The 21285-nt window shown below is 36.2% G+C and overlaps 1 protein-coding gene across 1 annotated transcript in view; it reads left to right on the forward strand.

The window, feature by feature from the left end:
* Positions 1-21285, forward strand: part of RETREG1 (reticulophagy regulator 1) — a 60561-nt gene that overhangs the window by 13708 nt on the left and 25568 nt on the right. The window contains exons 2-3 of the mRNA XM_014893085.2: positions 364-470; positions 2247-2277. Of these exons, the coding sequence (XP_014748571.2) occupies positions 364-470; positions 2247-2277 (138 nt within the window). The remainder of the gene's footprint in view (positions 1-363; positions 471-2246; positions 2278-21285) is intronic.

A 21285-nucleotide genomic window follows, 5' to 3' on the forward strand; every position in this document is an offset into this window, starting at 1 on the left:
ACCTTTTTTTGTGCATTTAGACAAGACAACTAATTTTAATGAAGCCACAGTTAATTTATAAGTAGTATTTTCTGTGCAATAATTAAAATATTTTGTTTTCTTTATTTTCTCTGTCTGTAAATAAAAGCATGGACAAAAATCTACTACAAATTCAATGTTTAATCTTTGTATCTTTAAATGTCATGCTCGGAGCTCTCAGTATTTACTTCTCATGGAAAGGTTGTGGGGAGAAACTGAATTTGATTATTACAATATGAGTCTATTTCTTCCTATTTATTTTCAGTATTAGTAGCAGCTGTCAGTTTTTGCATGCTTCCAATGAGTTTTAAAGTATTCAACATTTATTTCTTCTTGACATTCTAGGTTTGTTGCATTGACCCCTTGGAGAGTGTATCATCTGACTTCTCTTATAATACTTGGAGTGTTAATTTTTCAGATAATGAAGGATTTGGTATTCTCAAAGCTAAAAGGTAAGTGTACTGCTAGACTTCTGTGCTTAAACACCTGCAATTTGGAGCATGCTAATTCATTACTAAAACTAGTTCAATATTATGATTATTGTAGAAGTATCAACTAATTTTAGAGAGTGATAGTAGATCTGTGATGGTCTATTTACATTTCAATTGAGTTTTGCTACATTTTATAGGAAGGGCATTAGGAGATTTGTTTCAGCATTTAGATGAATGTAATTGTTAGGAGTGGGCAGTCATTCTTGTTTCTTAACTGCTATGTCTGAAAATGCATTATTTTCTAAAATACAGAGTTTTCCTAAACATTCATACTTCTTCCAATATTAATCATGTCATTTTTGGAAATTTTGGGACATCCAATATAAATCTGAAATTTGTAAATAGATAGAGAAAATACCTATCTTACCACAATTGAAATAAGAAGTGAATAGTATTTTCTTTTCACTTTGTAAAGCATTTAGTCTCCAGAGCATAAAAAGTCTTACATGAATACAACCAATTTTGAAAGGGATTTTGAGTTTGTTGGCTGGTCTAGTATTTTGGAATTTTTTTTTTCATTCCTGTCCTATACTTCTTTGCCATCTTGGAAAATTCTTTGACAAAATACTCGTCCTAAGTTTTAATTTTCATTGCCAGGAAGTGGGGTTTTTTTTAAGATTCTTATTTTGCTTTTTGTTTGTTGTTAAATCCCATGCAAAATGAGGGAGAGGCCCCTTGAATTTTCATTCTAGGGGAGACCACTTCAGAAGTTTCAGAAGTTTGAAAAACCATCTGAACATAGTACAAAAGTAGGAAATAGACATTAGAGAAGCATGGTTTTCCTCTTTGATGTACTAACACATCATTTCTGACTGCTAAAGCCAAGTTGTTCCTTGCTAAATTACAGCAGGTATTTGCTACCTTTTCTGAAGGATGATTTACTGGCATTTCCTTTTCTGGGAGTCTTGGTTACCATTCTATTTTCTGCTTGAGTATTACATGCCCAGAGGCCAACTTATAAAGCTAAGCAGAATTTGATTTTTTTAAGCTCTATGCTGTATAAATCACCACAAACACTGAATACCTTGCTAGCTGGAAGGCAATAATTTAGGTAAATTCACTCATACCTGTAAATAATATTTTTGTAGTGACCAAATCCAGGATGTACCACTCTTGTGTGATTATTTAACCGTTCATTTTAGAGATGAGGCTAGGAAGATTTCTGTTTCTTAGCTTATAGAATAATTACTTACTGTAGTAAACTCCTTTATTTTGCTATTTTATTTGATACCATTGTAGACAGAGTTCAAGAAGAACCAGGCTCTCAAAGTAATACTGCAGGAGTCTTGTGGTAATAAATAGAAATCAATGAAGTGCCACCCCAAAAAACAGAAAAAATTCCAGTATAACACATCTGCTTCACATTTCCAGCCAGCCACTAGATGGCAAGACTATTACAGATTCATGAGGAATGTAAAGAGGTTTCAGTATGTAGACATAAAGGGTATGTTGATGTAAAAGTTATGTTGCTTATCATCTTCATGGCATGCTTCCATGTGGAAATGTAGCCATAGAAGTTCCTGACTTTTTCCATTTATGATTTAAACTGTATGTTAATTTACAGAAAGCAATTAAAAATGGTTACTGTAAGATAAAGATAACATAGCTTTCCTGTTTGACTGATACAGAGAATTCCTTGGTCATTTTGTCCCACTTCTGAACATGTTCTATGAATAAAAATAAAAATGCTTTGTGATTTAGTGCATTGTGTTTCATCTTACATTCCTACAATTGCAGGTGCGCAGCTTTGGAGGGCCATCACTGGCAGGTAGGTATTTTATTTTTAATGCATGGTTATTTATTACTATATTTTTTATAATTGGCCTGAAATTTTTTAAGAAGTCTGTTTTCCTCTAATGAATTATTTTGATCTGAAAATATTTTCTAAGTTTGTTACTGCTTGTTCATAGCTTTTAATAAATTCTTTCTTCTGATTTGAGTTATATGAAAGTACAGAGTAGTATATCAGAATAGTTCTGGCTTTTTCTTACACTAGGATTATCATGTTTTGTGTTTTCTGAGAATGAGTTCTTTCTTTGAAAAGTGAGATAATACTGTGTTGGTCAAGAGGTAACTTTTAGAACTTCATTATTACCAGTGCTGCTGACTGAAAGTAGGTAAGCTTGCTGGGGTTTCTCTTCAAATCAACACAAGTAATTGATCGTTATAATTGCCAATAAATATTAGTTGATATCCATATGAATAGAAATTAATAATTCTGAAGCTTATTGACTTGTCATTGACCTGTCTTAGTTAAATGTTTTTATCATGTTAGTGGAGAGTATATAATTTATTCAATTTGTGTCAGTGGTCCTGGTTCCAGCCAGGACAAGGTTAATTTTTGCAGTAGCCAAAAGGGGCATGGCCAGGATCCAGAGGTTATTCTCTACTACCTCTCATTTTCCAGGGATAGGGGCAAGAGTGCCTCCCAGGTCAGGTAGTGTGGCAGCAAGGTCAGGTGTGGTCAGGGATTTATGCATGGCATGTGAATCATTCATCTGCCACTCTGATATTGTTGCTGTTGCTGTTTATTGTTCTTTCTCGTTGCTGTTTCCCATAAATTTTTCTTATTTCAATCCGTGACCTTTACCTTTTTTGTCTCCAGTTCTCCTCTTCAGCCCTCCACAGGGGGAGGGGTCATGGGGGAGTGAGCAGTGTGTGGTTTGGAGTGTTTAGGTGGGAACACTGAATTGGGGAACACCATTCCTTAAGCACAGCAGCAGTTTAAGCAATGTCTAAACAATTTGCAGACAATCCATTTTCAGAAAAAAAGATTGCATATTTAAGGCATTATTCTTCTAAGCAGACCATCAGGATTTATTATATATCTGACATAGTTCGAAAACATATCCACTGGTACACTATCGTATTATAGCCTGACACTGAAGAAACAGTAATGCAAAGTTTAAAAAGGGAAGATGCCAGGTTTTATTCTCCTTCTAGAGACAGATACCAGTGTCATAGAAATTACAGAAAGCAATTCAGATGTGCAGCTCCGGTTCAATTTCATACCTCTAAACTTCCACAGGTATGAAATCTCCTCAGACTTTCCTTTAAGCATGAAATGAAGCAATGTGGAATTGATGGCAGCTTAGTTCAAGAACAAAGCGGAGTAAAATGCTTCTTTTACTATAGCTGGTGCTACTTTGTGTATCTGTGTAGAGTGGCAGTGCTTCAATAATTTTAATTGAGAGGCTATTGCTGTGGCACAGTAGATTAGTGTGATTTATGTTTCATTTCTTCCACCTGTAAATTTACATAAAATTTACATAAAGTTTACTATCTTTTGGGTTTTGAATCTGACTTTGTCTGTTTACGTTTGAGAAGAGGAAGGCAAAGAAAGTTAAATTACTGGTGAAGTTGAAGGAAACATAGGGTTTTGACTGCCTTTTGTTTCCATGAAAAATAATTCTGCAGTCTGATACTTTTTTTTTGTCTTACTTCCCAGTTCATCAGGTCTCCAAACAAGAATAGTTCATTTTAATGAAAAGACTATAAATAGTACTTAAAATATCTTGGATTTAGGTTTCCAGTTGTTCAGAATTCTGGACTTGATTTGCTGTTCTGTGCGGAGACAATGCAGAGAGGGGAAAAGAGAATTTGATGAGCTCACCATAGCTCATGCCCTTGGGTAATATAATAGAAGCATTGTATGTGTCCATCTAGCCCAGCAGCTGCTCTCTGAAGGGATCCAGCCAGGAGAAACACGACCTTGGGTAATGTCCTGCATTAAAGCAGACAAGCTTGCAAGGTTCTCCTGGTGTACTTTCCCTGCAGCTTCCAGTTGGACCTTACCCTCCATCCCCCCAAGCTGTTCTAGGTGGACCTTCCATGAATTAGTCTCATTGCTTTTGTTCTTACAAACCTCTGCTGTTGGCAGCATCCTGTAGCACAGAGATCCACAGCTGAACCACGTGCTTTGTGAACAGTTTTCTGTTTGTTTACTGCTCTGTAATAGTTTGTAAGCTCTTCCTACATTTTTTTCTTGTTTGAAGAAATATTGAGCAATTACTCTCTATTAGTATTCTCCAGCAAGCTGTGACTTTATAAACTTCTGTCCTGTCCTGTTTTTTTCAGTTTATGACTGCTTAATTTTTCCCAAAATAGAGGTTCTCTGAGTTTTCATGTCTTCATTGTGCTTTTCTGCACTTTTCTTCCATATCTGTTCTTCTTTTTGTTGGGGGGACAGAATTACAAATAGCATCCAGCATTCAGAGGCATCCTTGGATTATATGTTGTCCCTCCCTTTTTTTCATGACAAATCCCAACATGTGATAGGGGTTTTTTTACCTCTACTGAGCTCTGAGATGATGTTGTCATGGATATATAATGACTTCAAGGTAATGTCGTAGTAGTAGTAGTAGTAAAGATCAGCTTAAAGCCCATGTGACTTTAAAAGTTTTTTGTTTTTTTTTTTCTCTTTGAATTTCTTCACATTTCATCTGCCTTTTTGCAAGAAATCGTGTGATGCTTGATTAAATTCTGCTGTTCCTTGCAACTGGTCTCTGTCTTCACCAGAGTAATTCCTCTCATTTCTCATGGCTTCTCAGGCTCCATAAAAGCATTTGATGAGAAGCCTTGTTGAAAGCCTTCTCAGAAATCCAGGTGATTTTTTATGGACATCTGTGTTTGTCTAAAAGCAGGTTGACTTTTTGAAAGGGCAGAAGGTTTGTGATACGATGTCCTTTACAGCTTACATTAGGACAGGCATGCATGTCCTTTGTTAGTTTTCCTGACAGTTTGCACAGAGCAGAGATGAGTGTTTGGTGGTTTGCAATTCTCTGGCTCTTGCGTACCTTCCCTAAAAATAGATATTGCTTTAGACACTTCACAGTCCTCTGCCTTAAGGCAGCTTTAAGAGACACTGTTTAACCTAAGTGAAATTTAAACTGTTGCACCCAACCTTTCATTTATATCTTTTATACATTCACATAAAGACTTTACATTTGTTTGCATTGTGGGTGGGTTTTTCTTTTTCTGAATGCTACTATAAATGTGTCTATTGATTGTGTTGAAATTGAAAGAACTTCTGTAAGATGTTGAGGCTGGGTGCATGGTTCCTTTTCATTTTATTCAAAATTGTATATGAAAAACTGTTTTCATGTTATCAAATATGAGCAAGATGTACCAAATGTATCCCCATATCTAGCAGAGAAAAACCTGATCTAAAGTAGCTTACAGAGAAAAAATGTGGTAGATCTGTGATATTTTCAGTGAGAGATAATGCCTATTCTAATAAATGTCTATTCTAATAAATGTGTACATGATTTTTTTTTTGGCATCATGGCCCTACAGCTCTGCATCAATAGTTTGTAACTGCCTTAAGGACTGTGCTGAATGGCTGTATGCAGGCAGGAAAGGATTTCTGGTCTGTGCCAACTTTGAAACTCCTTTGGATTGTTTTAGCAAGTGCTAGTTGGTATCTGCCAGAAATGTTCTAAGAGCTATTTTGATGTTTTAACTGCACAACTGACCAATTCTAGTGCCTGACAGAATTGCCACACACAGTTTGGTTTACCAAAACAGATGTAGATAGAAAGTACCAAAAAATTATCTGAACAAACTCATTTCCTGCCCTACCTTTTTGTTATGTGGTTTTGGTTTTGAAAGTTAATATCAGTCAGTCACTATCACAGTAGGATGTTTCGTAAATGATGGCACTGATTTCTGATGAGTTATGTAGTGAAATGGTAAACTTCTGGTAGTTGGAGGGTGAATTACCAACTGTGACTGTTCTGAAACTTGCATTTTTTCAGCATTAATGTGCATTGTGTATTTCGTCTGCTGCATGTACATTCCAAGTATCAGAGACAGAAGTACTTCAATGAAAATGCTGATTTGTGGCACTTGTTTTTGGTCCTCCTTCGTCTTTGTTGAGCACTGCTGATTAGTCAAAGCAAGCATAGCCTCACTTTTTTCATTGCCATAACTTAAATACAGAATGCTTGTTGTCTCACATGTAAAATGTGTCTGTGTAAGAAGACCTGTGATTGTATTTCTAAAGGAATAATTTAGTACTATTTTATGTTTAAAATTTCAAACTGAAAATAAGCTGAACCTTCCTTAGGGAAGGTAGCACTGAAGCACCTTTTTTTTCCTAATCTGGTTCTGTTTCTGAGGAACTGCTGTACTGGTGCCTTGCCTTTTTTAAAAATGGGTGACAGCTGTTAAAGGAGCATTGGTAAAGATCACTTATTAAATTACTTTTCCTCATTATAAAGCTGTTTTACTTCTTTCTATCCTAGTGGTATTTCTTTGAAATCTGGGGCTTCTCTAGTCAGTAGATGTGTTAAAATAGCCGCAGGAATTGTAGCACACCTTCATTTCTTGGGTGGTCAAACTTAAGGTGAAATTAATATTAATGCAAAATTATTCTTTTATAGCAAGCCTAAAAAAAACAAGCCCTAGTGACAGCCTGAGAAGGGACTAAGCCACAGTCCTTTTAAATGGCCATCAGAGAGTCAGTGAAGAGAATAAGCCAGAAAGAAAAGAGTTAATGCTCTGAAGACCAGCAAGCTCTGCATAGCTTGTTTTCAGTCTCCTGTTATGTTTTATCATTTTCTCAAATCAAGGCTATTGATTTCTGGGAGGAGCCTTCCCTGACCAGTCATGGTGTTAAGTCCCCTACTGCACTAATGGCTGCTAGAGCCACACAGACTGCAGTAGGTGTGTGGTCCTTACTGTATTATTATTCATTGAATGTGTTGGATGTAATCCTTTGGGCTGTGAAAATAAATCCTGAAGGGGTTCTCCTGGCCTTGCAGGTTGAAAGAAAGGGGTTTTTTATTATTCCCAAGGTTATTTTATTATTCCTAAAGAACATGTTCTCCTCTGCTCCTAAGAGGAGGGAAAAATAAGAAGGTGCAGCACCATGAACAGCGTGTCTCATCTGCTGCCGCTCATATGATCATGTCAATGAAGATTTGGAATTCCTTAAGAAGAAACAGTAACATTTACAAGAGAAAAAGGACACTTCTTGGTCAAAGCTTTTAACTGGCAGCCGTCTTTACTGAAGCACTTTAGGAACTGATGTTGAAAACCGTGGGTTAGTATTGAAGCACCCTTGAAGCTCGGTAGTTAGCTAACTGGGATATTTCTGAAATAATAGCCTTCACTGATAGAAGGTTACAAACAGACACACAGAGGTTATTTTCTAAGCCCAGGACATTCCTCTTCCTCACCACCTCCCTCCTCCAGTCCCTTCTTTGTGGATTCTTTTTATGAGAGTCAGCTGTGGTGATACTGCTGGACTCCCAGAGCTGCCCACTTCCAAGCGAGTGTTACTGTTTGGTAGGCAACAACATCCATTACTGGGTCAGCTGATGTGACAGATCAGCTTCAGATTCAGGTCATAGCTTTTCCAGACCTGAATTCATCTTTTGAGCTACACTGATTTCACACTTGCATCAGCCTAGCTCATAGACATTTGTGTGCATTACAATGGTCAGTGTGTTCTGAAGAACAGTATTCTGTACTAGCACCATTCAGAGCTTGACAGACTTCACATAATGTGACTATTGGCTTTTTTCCAAGAAGAAAAAACACTTTTGAACTCATCATAATTCCATAATGCACTTGTGCAAAATTATTCCTAATATGTCACTGAGAGCAATGAAAAAAATTCTTCTTGTGTTGTCCCTAAGTATAAATGAGACAATTGCCCCTTTCATCTAATTACCATGCTTTGTTTATTATAGCAGAGGCTTTACATACCTCTGATTTGCATATGTTTTGCCTGCTGGGTTTGCTTAAGACAATCTGCAAGTCATGTGCTTAAATATTTCTGATGTAGTCTGCTTAGTCTAATTTCATGATCAATGGAGAAAGATTTGAAATACTTCCTGAGATGTATATCCTGATCTATCTCTTCCCAAACAAATGACTGTGGGCTGGTCAGGTATACTGAGTCTTAATGATGACTGTTTCCCTTGAATATATGCAGGAAGCCTAGGGTGGTGAGACAAGTGAGGACATTTACAGCCCTTGTGTCATTGCTCCCTGTCGATCTGAAGGCTTGGCTGTTTTGGAGATGCCATTGATTGCTGCTTGTGGCTACAATAAGAAGCTGACTCTTGCCACAACAGACAAGAATACCAATCCACAGCAGTAACAACCTTAAGGCATGAGAAATTGATTTATTTATCTGAAATGAGACTCAGGCACAGTATGATTGTGCATTCAGATCACTTTTGAGACACCAAGGATATGCTGCTTCACTGTATCTCAAAAATCCTGTCCTTCAGGGTGTTGCAAAGAGATTTCTTTGCAGATGAGTGGATTAGGAAATAAGAGGTCTTCTTCCATTAGGAACTCCAACAAGATCAAGGCTGTAGCAGAAGTGTTCCTGTTTTACACTTGTTAATCCGTTTCCCTGATGTTATAGATAGGAACAAACGTAATGTAAGCCAAGGGTAGTCATGTGGGCCAGTCAGTACTAAAACACGGCACCATCAGCTCCAGTTTCTGTTGCGTAGTCTCTTTGTCTTGTTTGGTCATCCAGACAGGATCCATTCCTCACATGGCCCTACACAAATACACAACCTGGATACAGACTGAAGAAAATACTTCCTGTGGACCTACATTAAGGCAGAGGGCAGAATATAGTCTAACAGATAAATAGATACAAATAAGCTCCAGAAAGCAAATATTTGCTGCTTCAGTTATGTCAGTATAATCTGAAGGCATCTGGAGTTCTCAAAGATTTCCAGCCTTGGTATTTCATAGTGGTTGCTGTTCTGTTCATTTCGGCTCATATATTCATATGAGTTTCTGTTGGAAGATATATATGGCTGGATAACATACCTCAAACAATTCTGCTTCAAATAAGGTTCCCCCAAATGTTCTTAGTATATCGTAGTATATTACAGTCCTTCAGGAAGTGGGTGCATACTTGCAGAAAGCAAATGGAAATTGAGTTTAATTTGCACCCTAAACCTGTACTTTTTCAGTGGCCGCTGTACTGTTCAAATACCAGATTGTAATTTTCCTTTTTTTTTTTTTTATAATGTGTTGCCACAACTCAGGCAGCAATATGTGTGGTGGGGCTTTCTCTTAAGGCACTTTACACATAAATTATCAAACCTAATGCAGATTGCAGAAAGATTTGTCTACATTGCAAAAACCTCTTGATGCTTCAACTTTTTTTTTTTTTTTTTAATATTATGGGACCTTATTCCTGCTTTCTGGCTAGTTATTTCCAAATTGTTAGCTACCTTTCTAAGTAATGTATTTTGCCGGGTTTGTTTGATTTACATTGATACATGATAAAACCAACATGCTGGTAAAGTTTTTTCTTACAGGAGCAAAACTCAATACTTCCATAAAAATGCTGTAACTTCGGTAAAAGTGTCACACTTAGCCTGAAAAATGTTTAATACCTTTTTCTATACAATGACACTATATTCTATAAGGTTGGTTGGTTCTTTTTTTGTTTAAGGGGAGGGGAAATGAGGAATGTTGCACAGCATTTGTAGGTGTCATGTATCTCACTGGTAGAAATAGTTGGCTTGTTTGACTTGTTATTTTTCTTATATTTGCTAGAAATAATATGTAGTGCAATATAACCAATTTCTTCTCACATAGAGTGGTTTGCAGACTTTTGAAGTCAGGCCTACTTTCTGTGGTTCTCTCGTAATTTGGTTTTATCTCAATTTTGTCTTAGCCATCACACGGCATTTTCTTCTCTTCCTTCTCCCCAGAAGCTCAACAACTCACCTTTCATTATGAAGGGTACACAGAAGAGATGAGGAGAAAATGTTGGAATCGTCCCGTTTCTTTACAATTGCCAAATAAATATTGTATTCCTCTTTATGTAAGCCTTACTTGCCTTCTGTCCCTGTTAGATAAACATAAAGGTTAAACATTATCTTGGCTGTAAGAAGAGAACTTCTGAAGAAGTAAGGACAGAAACAAAGAACCAGCAGAATTGTACTGGGGCTACTTTGTTTTTATACAAGGATGTATTCTAACCCAGTTATGTTTACAGAAACTGTCATTATTTGTGTGTCAGTATCTCTGTTGCTCTGAGCATGATGCTCAAACTGAGCAACATCAGTAAGCACTTATATCAGTATAATGTAAAAGACATGACTTTTGCTGTATATGGTAAATATCTTGTAAATGCATCTTAGGCATAGATTTTTTTCTTCCTAAGACTTGTAAATAACTCAAGTAGAAACATTCTCCTTTTCCACTACACTGCTTTTTTAATAAGTTGTTTCCCATTTTATGTTTATGCACTTGGCTTGTCAAATACAGTGTGTCCCTTATGAGTTAGGGTAGTTGATTCTGTGCCATTTCCCAGTCTGATCTCCTATACATTTTGAACCCTGACTCTGTTCTTTCCAGTGTCTGCCACTCCTCCTAGGGTATTGCAACTCACTCATCTGAAGGATTAAGGCAAATACTGAATGAATATGTTAAGGACATACCAGTCTCATATAAAAAGGCACTTCTAATGCCCTGTCCTTGCCCTTTGGTATAGCTTTTCAAATAAATGTGAAGTTATGGGGATTGCATATGTGCTGTATTTTTGCAGTTTGCTTTTAAGTGTCATATAGTAGAATTTCAAAAGCCTTGTAGCAGTTGAGATGTATGCTTTCATCTTTTCTTCAGGACAGGCTGTGTACTTTTAAAAAAGTAATGTGCCTTCTTTTTACTTTTTTGGACACTGATAATCCTCCTTGACTGCTTTAACAGCTTCTTAATTACTTGGATAGCCCTTTTTTTCTAGTTTTACTTCATAAACCCTAATTCCTAGAGAAATTTATTACTTTACTTATTTGTCCCACAATCTTGTCCTTTCCTCTACCCCAATGGCTAGGAAATCAAAATTATTCAGAATTATTTTAAACTTTTAGTTCTATTTAGAGAGCTCTGAGTGCATTCCATGTTGTTTATTTTGGTGTTCCAGTACTGAGATACTAAGGAATCATTCAGAAGACTGCTGTAGTGTACCTCTGGGAAATCTTTTTCTTCTGTTCTGGTAACAGAAGTGTTCTTAAACAAATATTCAATTAAATTTTTGAGATTCAAAAGAATACCCCATATAGTCTTATTTGATAGTTGTTTTTCAGTCTTACTAAACTCACAAACAGGTTATTTCAGTTATAATTTCTAAGCATATTGTTTGAAAGCTTTTTGAGGTGTGTGTGTTCTGTTTGTATTTTCTCAGGGATAAACAAATATTATTCCTTTATTAAGCCAGAAGGATTAATTTCATGAAGGAACTCAAGGCAATTTCATGTGGAGGTTTCAAAAGATCCTTATACCTAGTATTGTGGTTGGACTGGATGATCTTGAAAGCCTTTGCCAATCTAAATAATTCTGTGATTTTTACCAGTTTGCCTTCATGCTGGGAAAAAAAATTATCTGGGTACTGTGAGATGTGTATTTTTACTACACTTAATTAAGTTTGAAATACTTATTTTTAAAAATTTTTTAAAATTTTGTAGTACTTTGTTCAAGTGAAGTCTCTGCATCCATCATTAAATGTGTGAAAGAAATATCTGACATAAGTGCAGTTTGTGTAAACTGCTGATTGTGCTGCATCCTGTGCAAAAGTAGCTCAGTAATTAATTTCCTTAGTTACACATTGGTAAAAATTAAATGCTACACTCAGCTGGTCATAGTCTGTGGTGATGGGAGGACTGATATACAGCTTTTGTTTGTCATCTTTTGTTTAAACATAGTGCATTTTTTCTTGGGCAATTTTCAACATATAGCAAAGCCAGCTCTATTCTATGTTAGATATTTTGAAGTATGGAGCTGCAGTCACTGTTCAGTTATTTGTGAGAGCTTTGCTTCTGGGTCCACTTTGTCTAAAATGCAGTTCTGTTAAAGGCATCTGTGAGTGCAGGCAGGTGGATTTGCCTGTTGTGAACAGCCTAAGAGCTGCTAATTCAGAGCTGACCCAGTTCTGACATGGCCACTGGCATGTCGTGTGCCACCCATGATGTCATCAGTGGGGAAAAAATGCAACCTCCACACTGCTGCCTGCCATCATCTCAACTTTCTCGTGTCTTTTTTTTGTCACTGCGTTTATTGTAATGCTAGAATGTTTATTTTGATCTCAGCACTAACCAAATATTAGATAGAAGATACGTAGAATTGAAGGTATTTGGTTGTTTTGTTTTGTTTTTTTTTTAGTTCAGCTTTTTTCTAGAACTTTGAAAATAAAAGAACTTCTTAAAGCTGATGGAGTTGAAAGGAAAGTTATAAAGCAAATATAAAAAATTACAGTAAGTACTCAGTAAGGAGTGCTTAGATCTACTCTTCCATCTTAGACAAGAGCAAGTATGGCAAGTGCTGCATTTGAATTTGCAAACTTGGACTGTGTGGTCGCCTGTTCTTTGGCAAGTTTTCCCAGATTTCTGCAAGGGAATTTGGAGGAATCCTTCACTCTTGAATACTTTTGTATTTCTAACTTATACAGCAATATTGACACCAGTATTTTTTACCAACCAAGCTAAAGCTTTAAAAATGTTAATTACAGGGAAAACAAACCATACTCTCTTCTGAGATGTGGGCCACAATTTGAGATTTGGGCTACAATGAAAGCTACAAGCTTTTCTTAAAATACTTGCCTATCCCATCTTCCTGGGTTGACTGTGAACATCTCTGTAGAGAAAATGTATCTGAAAAACTGCAGAGAAATTGTGCTGGTACCATCCATCTCAGATTACTTTTTCTGTTTTCAGAGACCCCTTGTGAAGCAAGCAATTAATCTTGTTGTGGAGTGCAACACCCCCACAGAGAGTATCGAATGAATTAAAAGGGCAATATCTGGTTACCTCCTGAATCTAATGAAATGTTTTCTGACTGTTCTTGAGCAGGTCAGCTTTTTCATGCTAACCATAGCATCTGTTATTCTTTCCCTATTTTTTTTTTCAAAGCTGTTTGGAAATTGTCAGTACTGGCAGGCACACTTACATATTGTTGTCAATTCTGAATATTACTGCACTTTCACTATAAATATTTTGCTTTGGGTTTTGTTTGGTTTGGTTTTTTATTTGTCTCTATTTACAAATTGTTATTATAAATAGAATGCTTCAGCAGCAGGGTGTAGAAAGATACACTCTTAATTTGGCTGCCAGCCTAAATAGCATTACAGGAAAACCTGCCCAGGGATGTGATTGATGGGTATTTCATCAATAAGAAAGTGAAACTTGGAATTGAGTTTATGTGGTAGAAAGTGGCAAAGACCCTTTATATCTTAAATAAAGATTTGTCCATTTGAAGGATCCAGGAAGCTTGGACATAATCTTACCAAATGTCAGCCAAAAAGTAATGTCATGTACTTAAACTCATGTGTTGAACTTACTAGGCTCAAGTTGCAAGAACTGCCTCTTGAAGTGTGGCAACAGCCTTCCCAACCGGCTCAGACAGGGAAAGGAGATGACTTGGATTCAGTCACATCATTTTGAACAGAGCAAGTGGTTACTGCCTCTGTCAGGTCTCATCCCAAATATTTATCCCTAATCCATAAAGATTTATGAACAAGTATCCCGTATTCTGGGATTTTCTAATTTTTGTTGGGAATCCATGTGTCTTGCAATTTGTAGTTGTGACTGTGTAGAAGTAGCTTCATATCAATACAGTAGAATTGACACTAAGTTACTGACTGGAGCAATCTTTCATTACTTATTCTCAAGTGGAGATACTGTATTCCAAGGCTTTGCAGACAGCACAAACTGGAAAAAGTCAGTTCCTTGTAAAGGACATCTGTTTTCTAGTGCAATTCTCTGAGTTAGCAAAGCTATCTCTTCTAGTTCAAAGACTTCAAAGAGCTTAGGCATTAGACGTAGTAAGATGTCTAGACAGTCGGACCTTAGCTGCACATTGCTGTAGATTTGAATTGGTTAATAGGCAATAATACTTTTTTTAGAGTACCAAGGTACCAAGCCTTGCTAAAGGGAACAGAAACCTTACATACCTTACATACCTTAAATATCCGTTTTTCTAACTCTTTGTAGGTTTATGCCATAAAATAAATAAAACTATTGCCTAGTCCGGAAGCAGCCTGTCTGATTGCCACAGAGCTGCTGGATATGTTTGCCTACCTCAGAGATTTGTTTTATTTGTAAATGTAATGTTGCTATTTTTCACATTTTTTATGTATTTTAAAATGTATATTATTCTAGAATTTGGTGGGTTGCATCAAATTAGTGCCTAAACTAACAGAATATTGTTGCAACAAGTACCAGACAGATCATAAATAAAGGATGACTGCATTTTTGATGAGTGTAAGTGTGTGAATGGAATGACAGACCTCAGGCTGCTCATCAGGACAGAAGTTCACAAAGCTGACCTTTTCTAAGGGTAAAGAGTAAATTTAAGTGAAAAGAGTAATGTTTAAATGGTCATGTCCTGTGGGCTATGTTTGTTCCATTGCACATGTAATATTTTTGCCATCGGTGTTTTTATTCTATTCTTACCACTTTCCATTTTAACAGTTGAACAACTGTGAGAGATAACTTGCAATCCTGAAGTCATTTGACTTGTCATCTTAAAGGGTATTTATAAACTATAGCATTCAGGGAGCTCCCAGTGTTACCTTAAATAGACTCCTTTCAGCATTAAGAAGAAAATTGGACTGTTTCATTTTGGAATGGCTTTTCTTAAATGTAAGTCTAATGATGGTTGATTAAAAACTCCATAAAAATGGGTAGCAAGCTAAACCATATTCTGTATTTTTATATTATCACTAAAGACTATGTGAAAAACAAATGGAATGACTTATGCTAAATTTATGAAAAAGATGTTTTTCTCCTGCAAACACAAGTAGCTTTTATCCTCTTTTAACATTGCCCTATATGAACTGTTTCCTGCAGGGAGAAATGCTGCTTTTGCTCTTTTATTTTTTTGAGAAGAGTAGGGTTTGTTCCGCACAAACAACAACAAAAAAAGTGCTGGTCTCCCAACAGCCTATTGAGTTAATTTCTGTCAAATTTTCATCGTCTAAACAATTTTTAAAAGGATCATGGAAATCTGAGGGTAAGAAGAAAGAAAAAGGAGAAAGCAACTTTGATTAATTTGAGAACTTGATAAAAGAAGCAAGAAACATTTGTGATCAATTAAACAATATATACTAGTTATTGACATGGAGAGAAGAGGACATCCTTGCTCAGAATATTTAGAATGGTGATAGTCAAGAAAAAGATCAGAAGAAGTAGAGTAGTTAGGTACTTTCTATAGTAGTCAGGTTTTGACCTTTAATTGCATCTGGTTTGCCAAATGCAAGCATTAGATTACAAAACGCATGATGGAAATTATTTATAGGGGACACAAGAACATATAGTTGTAGTGGGGGTTTTTTTTGTTGTTGTTTTTAATGCTGCAGACGTCTGGGTGGTTGTAACATGTGAGGGTGTGCTTCCCAGCCCAGCATCTGATTAGTCACTAATTTAGTAAGGAATGTCCTGGCACAGTTTTGTTCAAGCATGTGAGCCTATCAGCAGAATAACATATTATATTCTTTTAGGTGTTTCAACATGCAGTTGAGTAAAACAGCTCAGCTATTTTGAAACAAACTTCATGATATTCCTTCCAATTCTCATTTTCTTCTGTTATTTCTTATTGACAGAAGGGATGAAAATATATTTCATGCTTTAAACATTTTAATTAATATTCAAAATGTTTTAGAGTCTAAATAACACCGAAGATAAATTCTATACAGTTATAAGTATTTTTTTTTTACACTAAGGGAAACAGAAAGTAACATGCTCATATTCTGCATTTTCTGCAATTTTCCATACTCAGCGAATACAGAGAATCAGACATATTAAGGTGACCAGTTTAATTATAATTTTCAGAAATAAACATTTGCTGTAGTGCAAAACCACATTCTCCCAAGTCAACCTGTATGTTATGGCCACAGCACCATATGACACACATTTCCTTTCCCTAGCTTAGATTTTCCCTAGCTCCTCTTTCAGAAGTTCAGCCTTTTTTTACTGAATGCTTGGATTAGTAGCACGATTAATAGATCACTGATGCAGTTGTGGCCATTGAGGTTACTGTAGGTCAGTTCACAGTGACAGTGAATTAAGAAAATATCTGCTAGTTGTGCTGGAACTATTCTGACAAATGTACTCATAAGGGATGTGCAAAGGCAGTGAATAGTGGGATGGCCAGGTACCAAATAATTTTTAAAAATTAAAACAAGGACCAACTATGATTTTCAGAAGATCCTTACAGGATTCTTTCTCAGTAAAATAGCTTCTGAAATTCAGTGTAGATAACTGTGAAGTTATGCAGAAATACCAGTACTAAATTCACATATAAAATAATAGTGTCTGAAGGTGACTGTAACCACTCATGAATAAGGTGTGGTCTCACAAAACCAGCATTGATTAACAGACTATATCTACTCTTAAGTATCTGTAAAAAGGACATACAGGGAAAAAGCAATGACAATCACATGCTACTCTTGCAAATCTATTTTATGTCCAAATCCTGAATACCCTGTGTGGGACTGATCTGCTAGCTTCCAGAAAACGGTACAGGAGAAAAAATAATCCAGAGTACAGCAATAAGGTAGATCAAATGCACAGAACTATTTCCTTATGAAGAACAAGTAAATGAGGTAGGACTTTTGAAAAGAGAAAAAAAGAGAAATACAATAGAGGTTTCTCAAAATACCAAGGGAAACATGCCTTCTCTCTCATACTTTTGGAATGAGGAGGCATCAAAATAGCAGACAGAAAGCTGAGGAAAAATAAAAATATGTAATAAGTTCCAGAAATCCTTGACACATGGTTGCTGTGAATATTAGAACTATAGATGGATTTTAAATATAAATTACAGGACAGTTTTTAAAAAGAAAATTAATTGAAGGCTTTTAAATAAAAAATTGCCACCTCTGGCTTTGGAAGTCTCCAAGCTGCAGACTGTTGGAAGCTGTGTTATATTTTGCAGAGCTGTCATTATGTATTATCCCATATTTTTAGTCTGTTGCTTAGGTATCCCCAGGTATTTAGTTTTGGCAAGCATTAAAGACAGCGCACGGGGCTAGATCGGTCTTTGGCAGACCCAGTCTAGCTGATCTTGGTAATACACGCATTAACTTTTTATTCAGTTAAGTGACACAGTAAGACTGAATGAAATGTAGCTGTTTATATGTGCATTTGTATATAAATTGTATATAAATGTTAAACTCTGAGCAATCTGAGAAGGGTGCATGAGATAGCTGTTGCTCAGTTTTAGACAGAGTGTCTGTTGCTACCACCACATTCCAAGGAAGTTGCAAGGTCAGTGTGTACCTTAACATTGTGCTTTTATGCATTTAGGCATGAGATCAGAGTAATATAATTAATCAGAGCAACAATATCTGAGGTTTGCATGTCTGATCTTTAAAAAAATACTGTTCTAAACACGTGTAGCTTGCCTTAGAATACAAACTGTGATGTGTTTGAACAATTACTGTATGAAGTTCTCATGTCAGGGCTGTATGGGAACAAGCTGTTTCCATTGTGTTCGCCATAAGTAGACAATTTTCTTAGAATGGGCACCTTGACAACTTCTGTCCTAACTGGTAAGCTGAATCAGATATTTTTTTATTATAATTAAAGTCTCATAAGTGTGGGAATTCAGCTGGAAATTCAATATGATGATAAACAGAAGTTTCTGAAGGTGACACATAAGTAGAACTTTAACAAAAAAGTTTAAATACTTTGCTCAAAATCCTTGCAGATGTACCTTGGAAAATACTTATTTCTTCAATCAGTAATCAAACTCAAAACATACTGAAGAGGCATTTTTTTGGTAATGAATAATTTTAGCAAATGGAAATAAGTCTTTTGGGGCTTTCTTAGTTAGTGAAAGGAGGTGAAAAGCTCTACAGGTTACCTGAAAAGCAGTTGAAATATTATGTATTTAAAGTGGTCTGAATGTTTCCCAAATAAATTATTTTGGGGGTTGGTTTTTTTTGTGGGTTTGTTTTGTTTTGAATTTAGGTTGTTTGGGTGGGGGTTTTTTTGTATGTGTAGTTTGTTTGTTGGTTTTTTTTAATATTAAAAAACCACCTCACTGAATTGTAGTAGAAGTTTGAGTAGAGAGGGTTTTTGCTACCCTCCTACTTCCCTTCTTTATAGGAACATCTATGGGAATATCCAGGGAGATGGGTTCAATTATCTTTATACAAGAATAATACATGAATAAAGGAAACAGCAAAAGCTGTGATAAAATGTTGTGTGTTTTACAGATTTCTATAGATATGTACAAATTTATATATCAGTAACTTCTAAATTGAAAACATAATTTTTCAGTCCTCTAGCAGCAAATTGTACTTTTAAAATGTATTTCATACAACTTAATAAAAAGGATTATTTATACATCTTTTGATGTCCATTTAAAAATGAGGGGAAAGGAAGTTTTAGCAATGACAGGAGCAGTTGTCATGCTGTACAATACAAATGGTCTATGCCTGTGTTCGAAACCACCTTACAAAATGCACTGAATTTAAATAGAAATTAATGGCAAAGGAGTAGGGAATGGCAAATTTGTCTTTGGGATAAAAGCCTAGCTAGCTGAAGTTAGTTTTGTCTTCCCAGCAGTTGTGTCAGCCTCTCAGCAGAATGTCATCCTCTGCTGAGGGTGAAGGTTATCGGGTGCTCTGCCCTTCTGGCTGAGTGCTCTGGCAGCGCTGTCCTGGCCAGCTCGAGGGATTCCTCTCAGTCACAACTCAGCAGGTGCCCTTGCTGACAAACGGGTTAAGCTGCAGGCCCTCATTGATCATCATCTCTCCTCTGAACCCTTCTTGATTTCTACTAGCCCAGGCGCCATTTGACTGTAGTTTTTGGGGGAAGGTGTGGGTGTGGGAGAGCACTGAGGTCTCTCTTGCAGTCTTGGCTGCCTCTTTGCCTTTTCCATGCAGCTGTGTGGTGTTGCATTGGCCTCCCATTGCTTTAAATGTGCAGATGATACACAGAGAGCTGGATATTAAAAGACCAGATTGTTTGGGTTTGACAAGTATTCACTTTAGAGAAACTCTGTGAAGAAATTGGTTTAGCCAGTCACTTCAGGATAAAATTAGCTTTGTTTTAATCAGTGCACTCAGAATTAACCATCTTACCCAGCTTCTAATCGTGTATGTGTATGAATTGCCATCATGTGAAACATACTGTTCTTTGTATAATGTCTTTCTTGCTGCTGCTTCTCATTATTACCTATCTTACTCTTTTATGTTGTCACAAGTGATACTATGTAGAACTATTTTCTTTGAGTTTTGATGTTAGCATTTAAAAAGTTTATGTCTGCTTTCTCTCTTCAGCTAGTAGGGCTATAATGTGAGGTCAAAATGTAATATGGACTGTGGTGACAGGTTCCTATATGTTTTTAAACCAGCTGGTTGCTCAGCATACACAAATATGTGCTTTCTAAAGTGGCATGCACTCTGACATTTTCTACCCGATTTTAGTTTGTAGATACTTTAAACTTCTTTTATATAAATGTACATGTTACTGTTTTTCTTTTAGTATATCAGAATTCCTAATTTGCTGTTACAAGTGTTGGAGTTGGAAAGTAGCATACAGATCTAGCATACAGATTACTATCATATGAAAATATGGCCTTGAAACTGAGTCATGTTAGTGACAATTTAATCATCTTTTCTTTTGCTGCAGCTGCACAGTTTTATAAACCACCACACTGTGACTGAAGAAAGACAATTCTAATGAAAAAAAGCTCTTTTTAAAGGGAGAGAATATTATTGTAATTTTACCATAGGCCATGTAAACTAGAATGAACTCTAGATGAACTAGAGAGTTCATCTCATCACATAATAAGCAAATAAATAGATAAGTTGATATTAGTAAGTCGATAAATTTGCAATCATTTAGTCATCTGTCTCACTTCCACTATACAGGCATTGAAAAAGGCTGTGGAGCTTAAGGAATCAAAATAAGTCATACCTACTATGATTTGGCTAGCAATTCTGAGTATTAATCAATACTTTGGCTCTTTGTGCTGGGATGGAAGAGTAGGGTTGGTGTCGGTGAAAATGATGAATGATACATAACTGTGTGCTGTGCTTACATTATAATGTACTTGAAGTCCTGCAGTTATTCATCCTTAAGCTTCTAAGGCCTAATTCAGAACTGGTGATCTGGACTTGAATCTAGTTATGGCTTGCAATTGCACTAATCCCTCTCTGAAGAGATTTTCTTAGGCTGCACCAAAGAAGAAATTATATGATTAGATGGAAAAGTGGCTCCTATCCTCATGTTCATAGTATGATTGCAGCACTGAAATAATGGTGGGTCATCTAAGCAAACTGTGAGCATACCAGCAGCATCTTTTAGACATAGGTGCTTTCAGTATGTGGTCTGAGTATCTTGCTGTATAGTCAGCCTTTTATATAATTCAACTTTTTGTCAGTAGGAAAAGAAAACAGCTGCTGAGAAGAAACAGATTCAGAGTGTTGCAAACTAAGAGACAGCTTTCTCTTGAAACCTTGAGTAGCATGTATGCCTACGGAAAAAAATGCATTTTAATGGGACTTGACTGAATTACAGATCATGAGATGAACTAATACCTTTGCAGAAATGTAGAAAAATGAATCAAATAATTTCATGAAACAATATGCAAAAGGTTTCTTGAAAATTTTGAAAAAATATTCAATTATCTTTAGAAATGGTTGACATCATTGCTAGGTGGGTTTGGATTTTTTGTTTAGTCTTTTTTTTTTTTTTTTGCCTCCAAATATTTGTTTCTTTTATAGCTGTTTAACAAGATTCCATGGCCAAAAAGTCACAGAGCAGTTGAGATTTTCACCCTT

The sequence above is a fragment of the Sturnus vulgaris genome, chromosome 1 (assembly GCF_052056855.1).
Source record: "Sturnus vulgaris isolate bStuVul1 chromosome 1, bStuVul1.hap1, whole genome shotgun sequence".
Lineage (NCBI taxonomy): Eukaryota > Metazoa > Chordata > Aves > Passeriformes > Sturnidae > Sturnus > Sturnus vulgaris.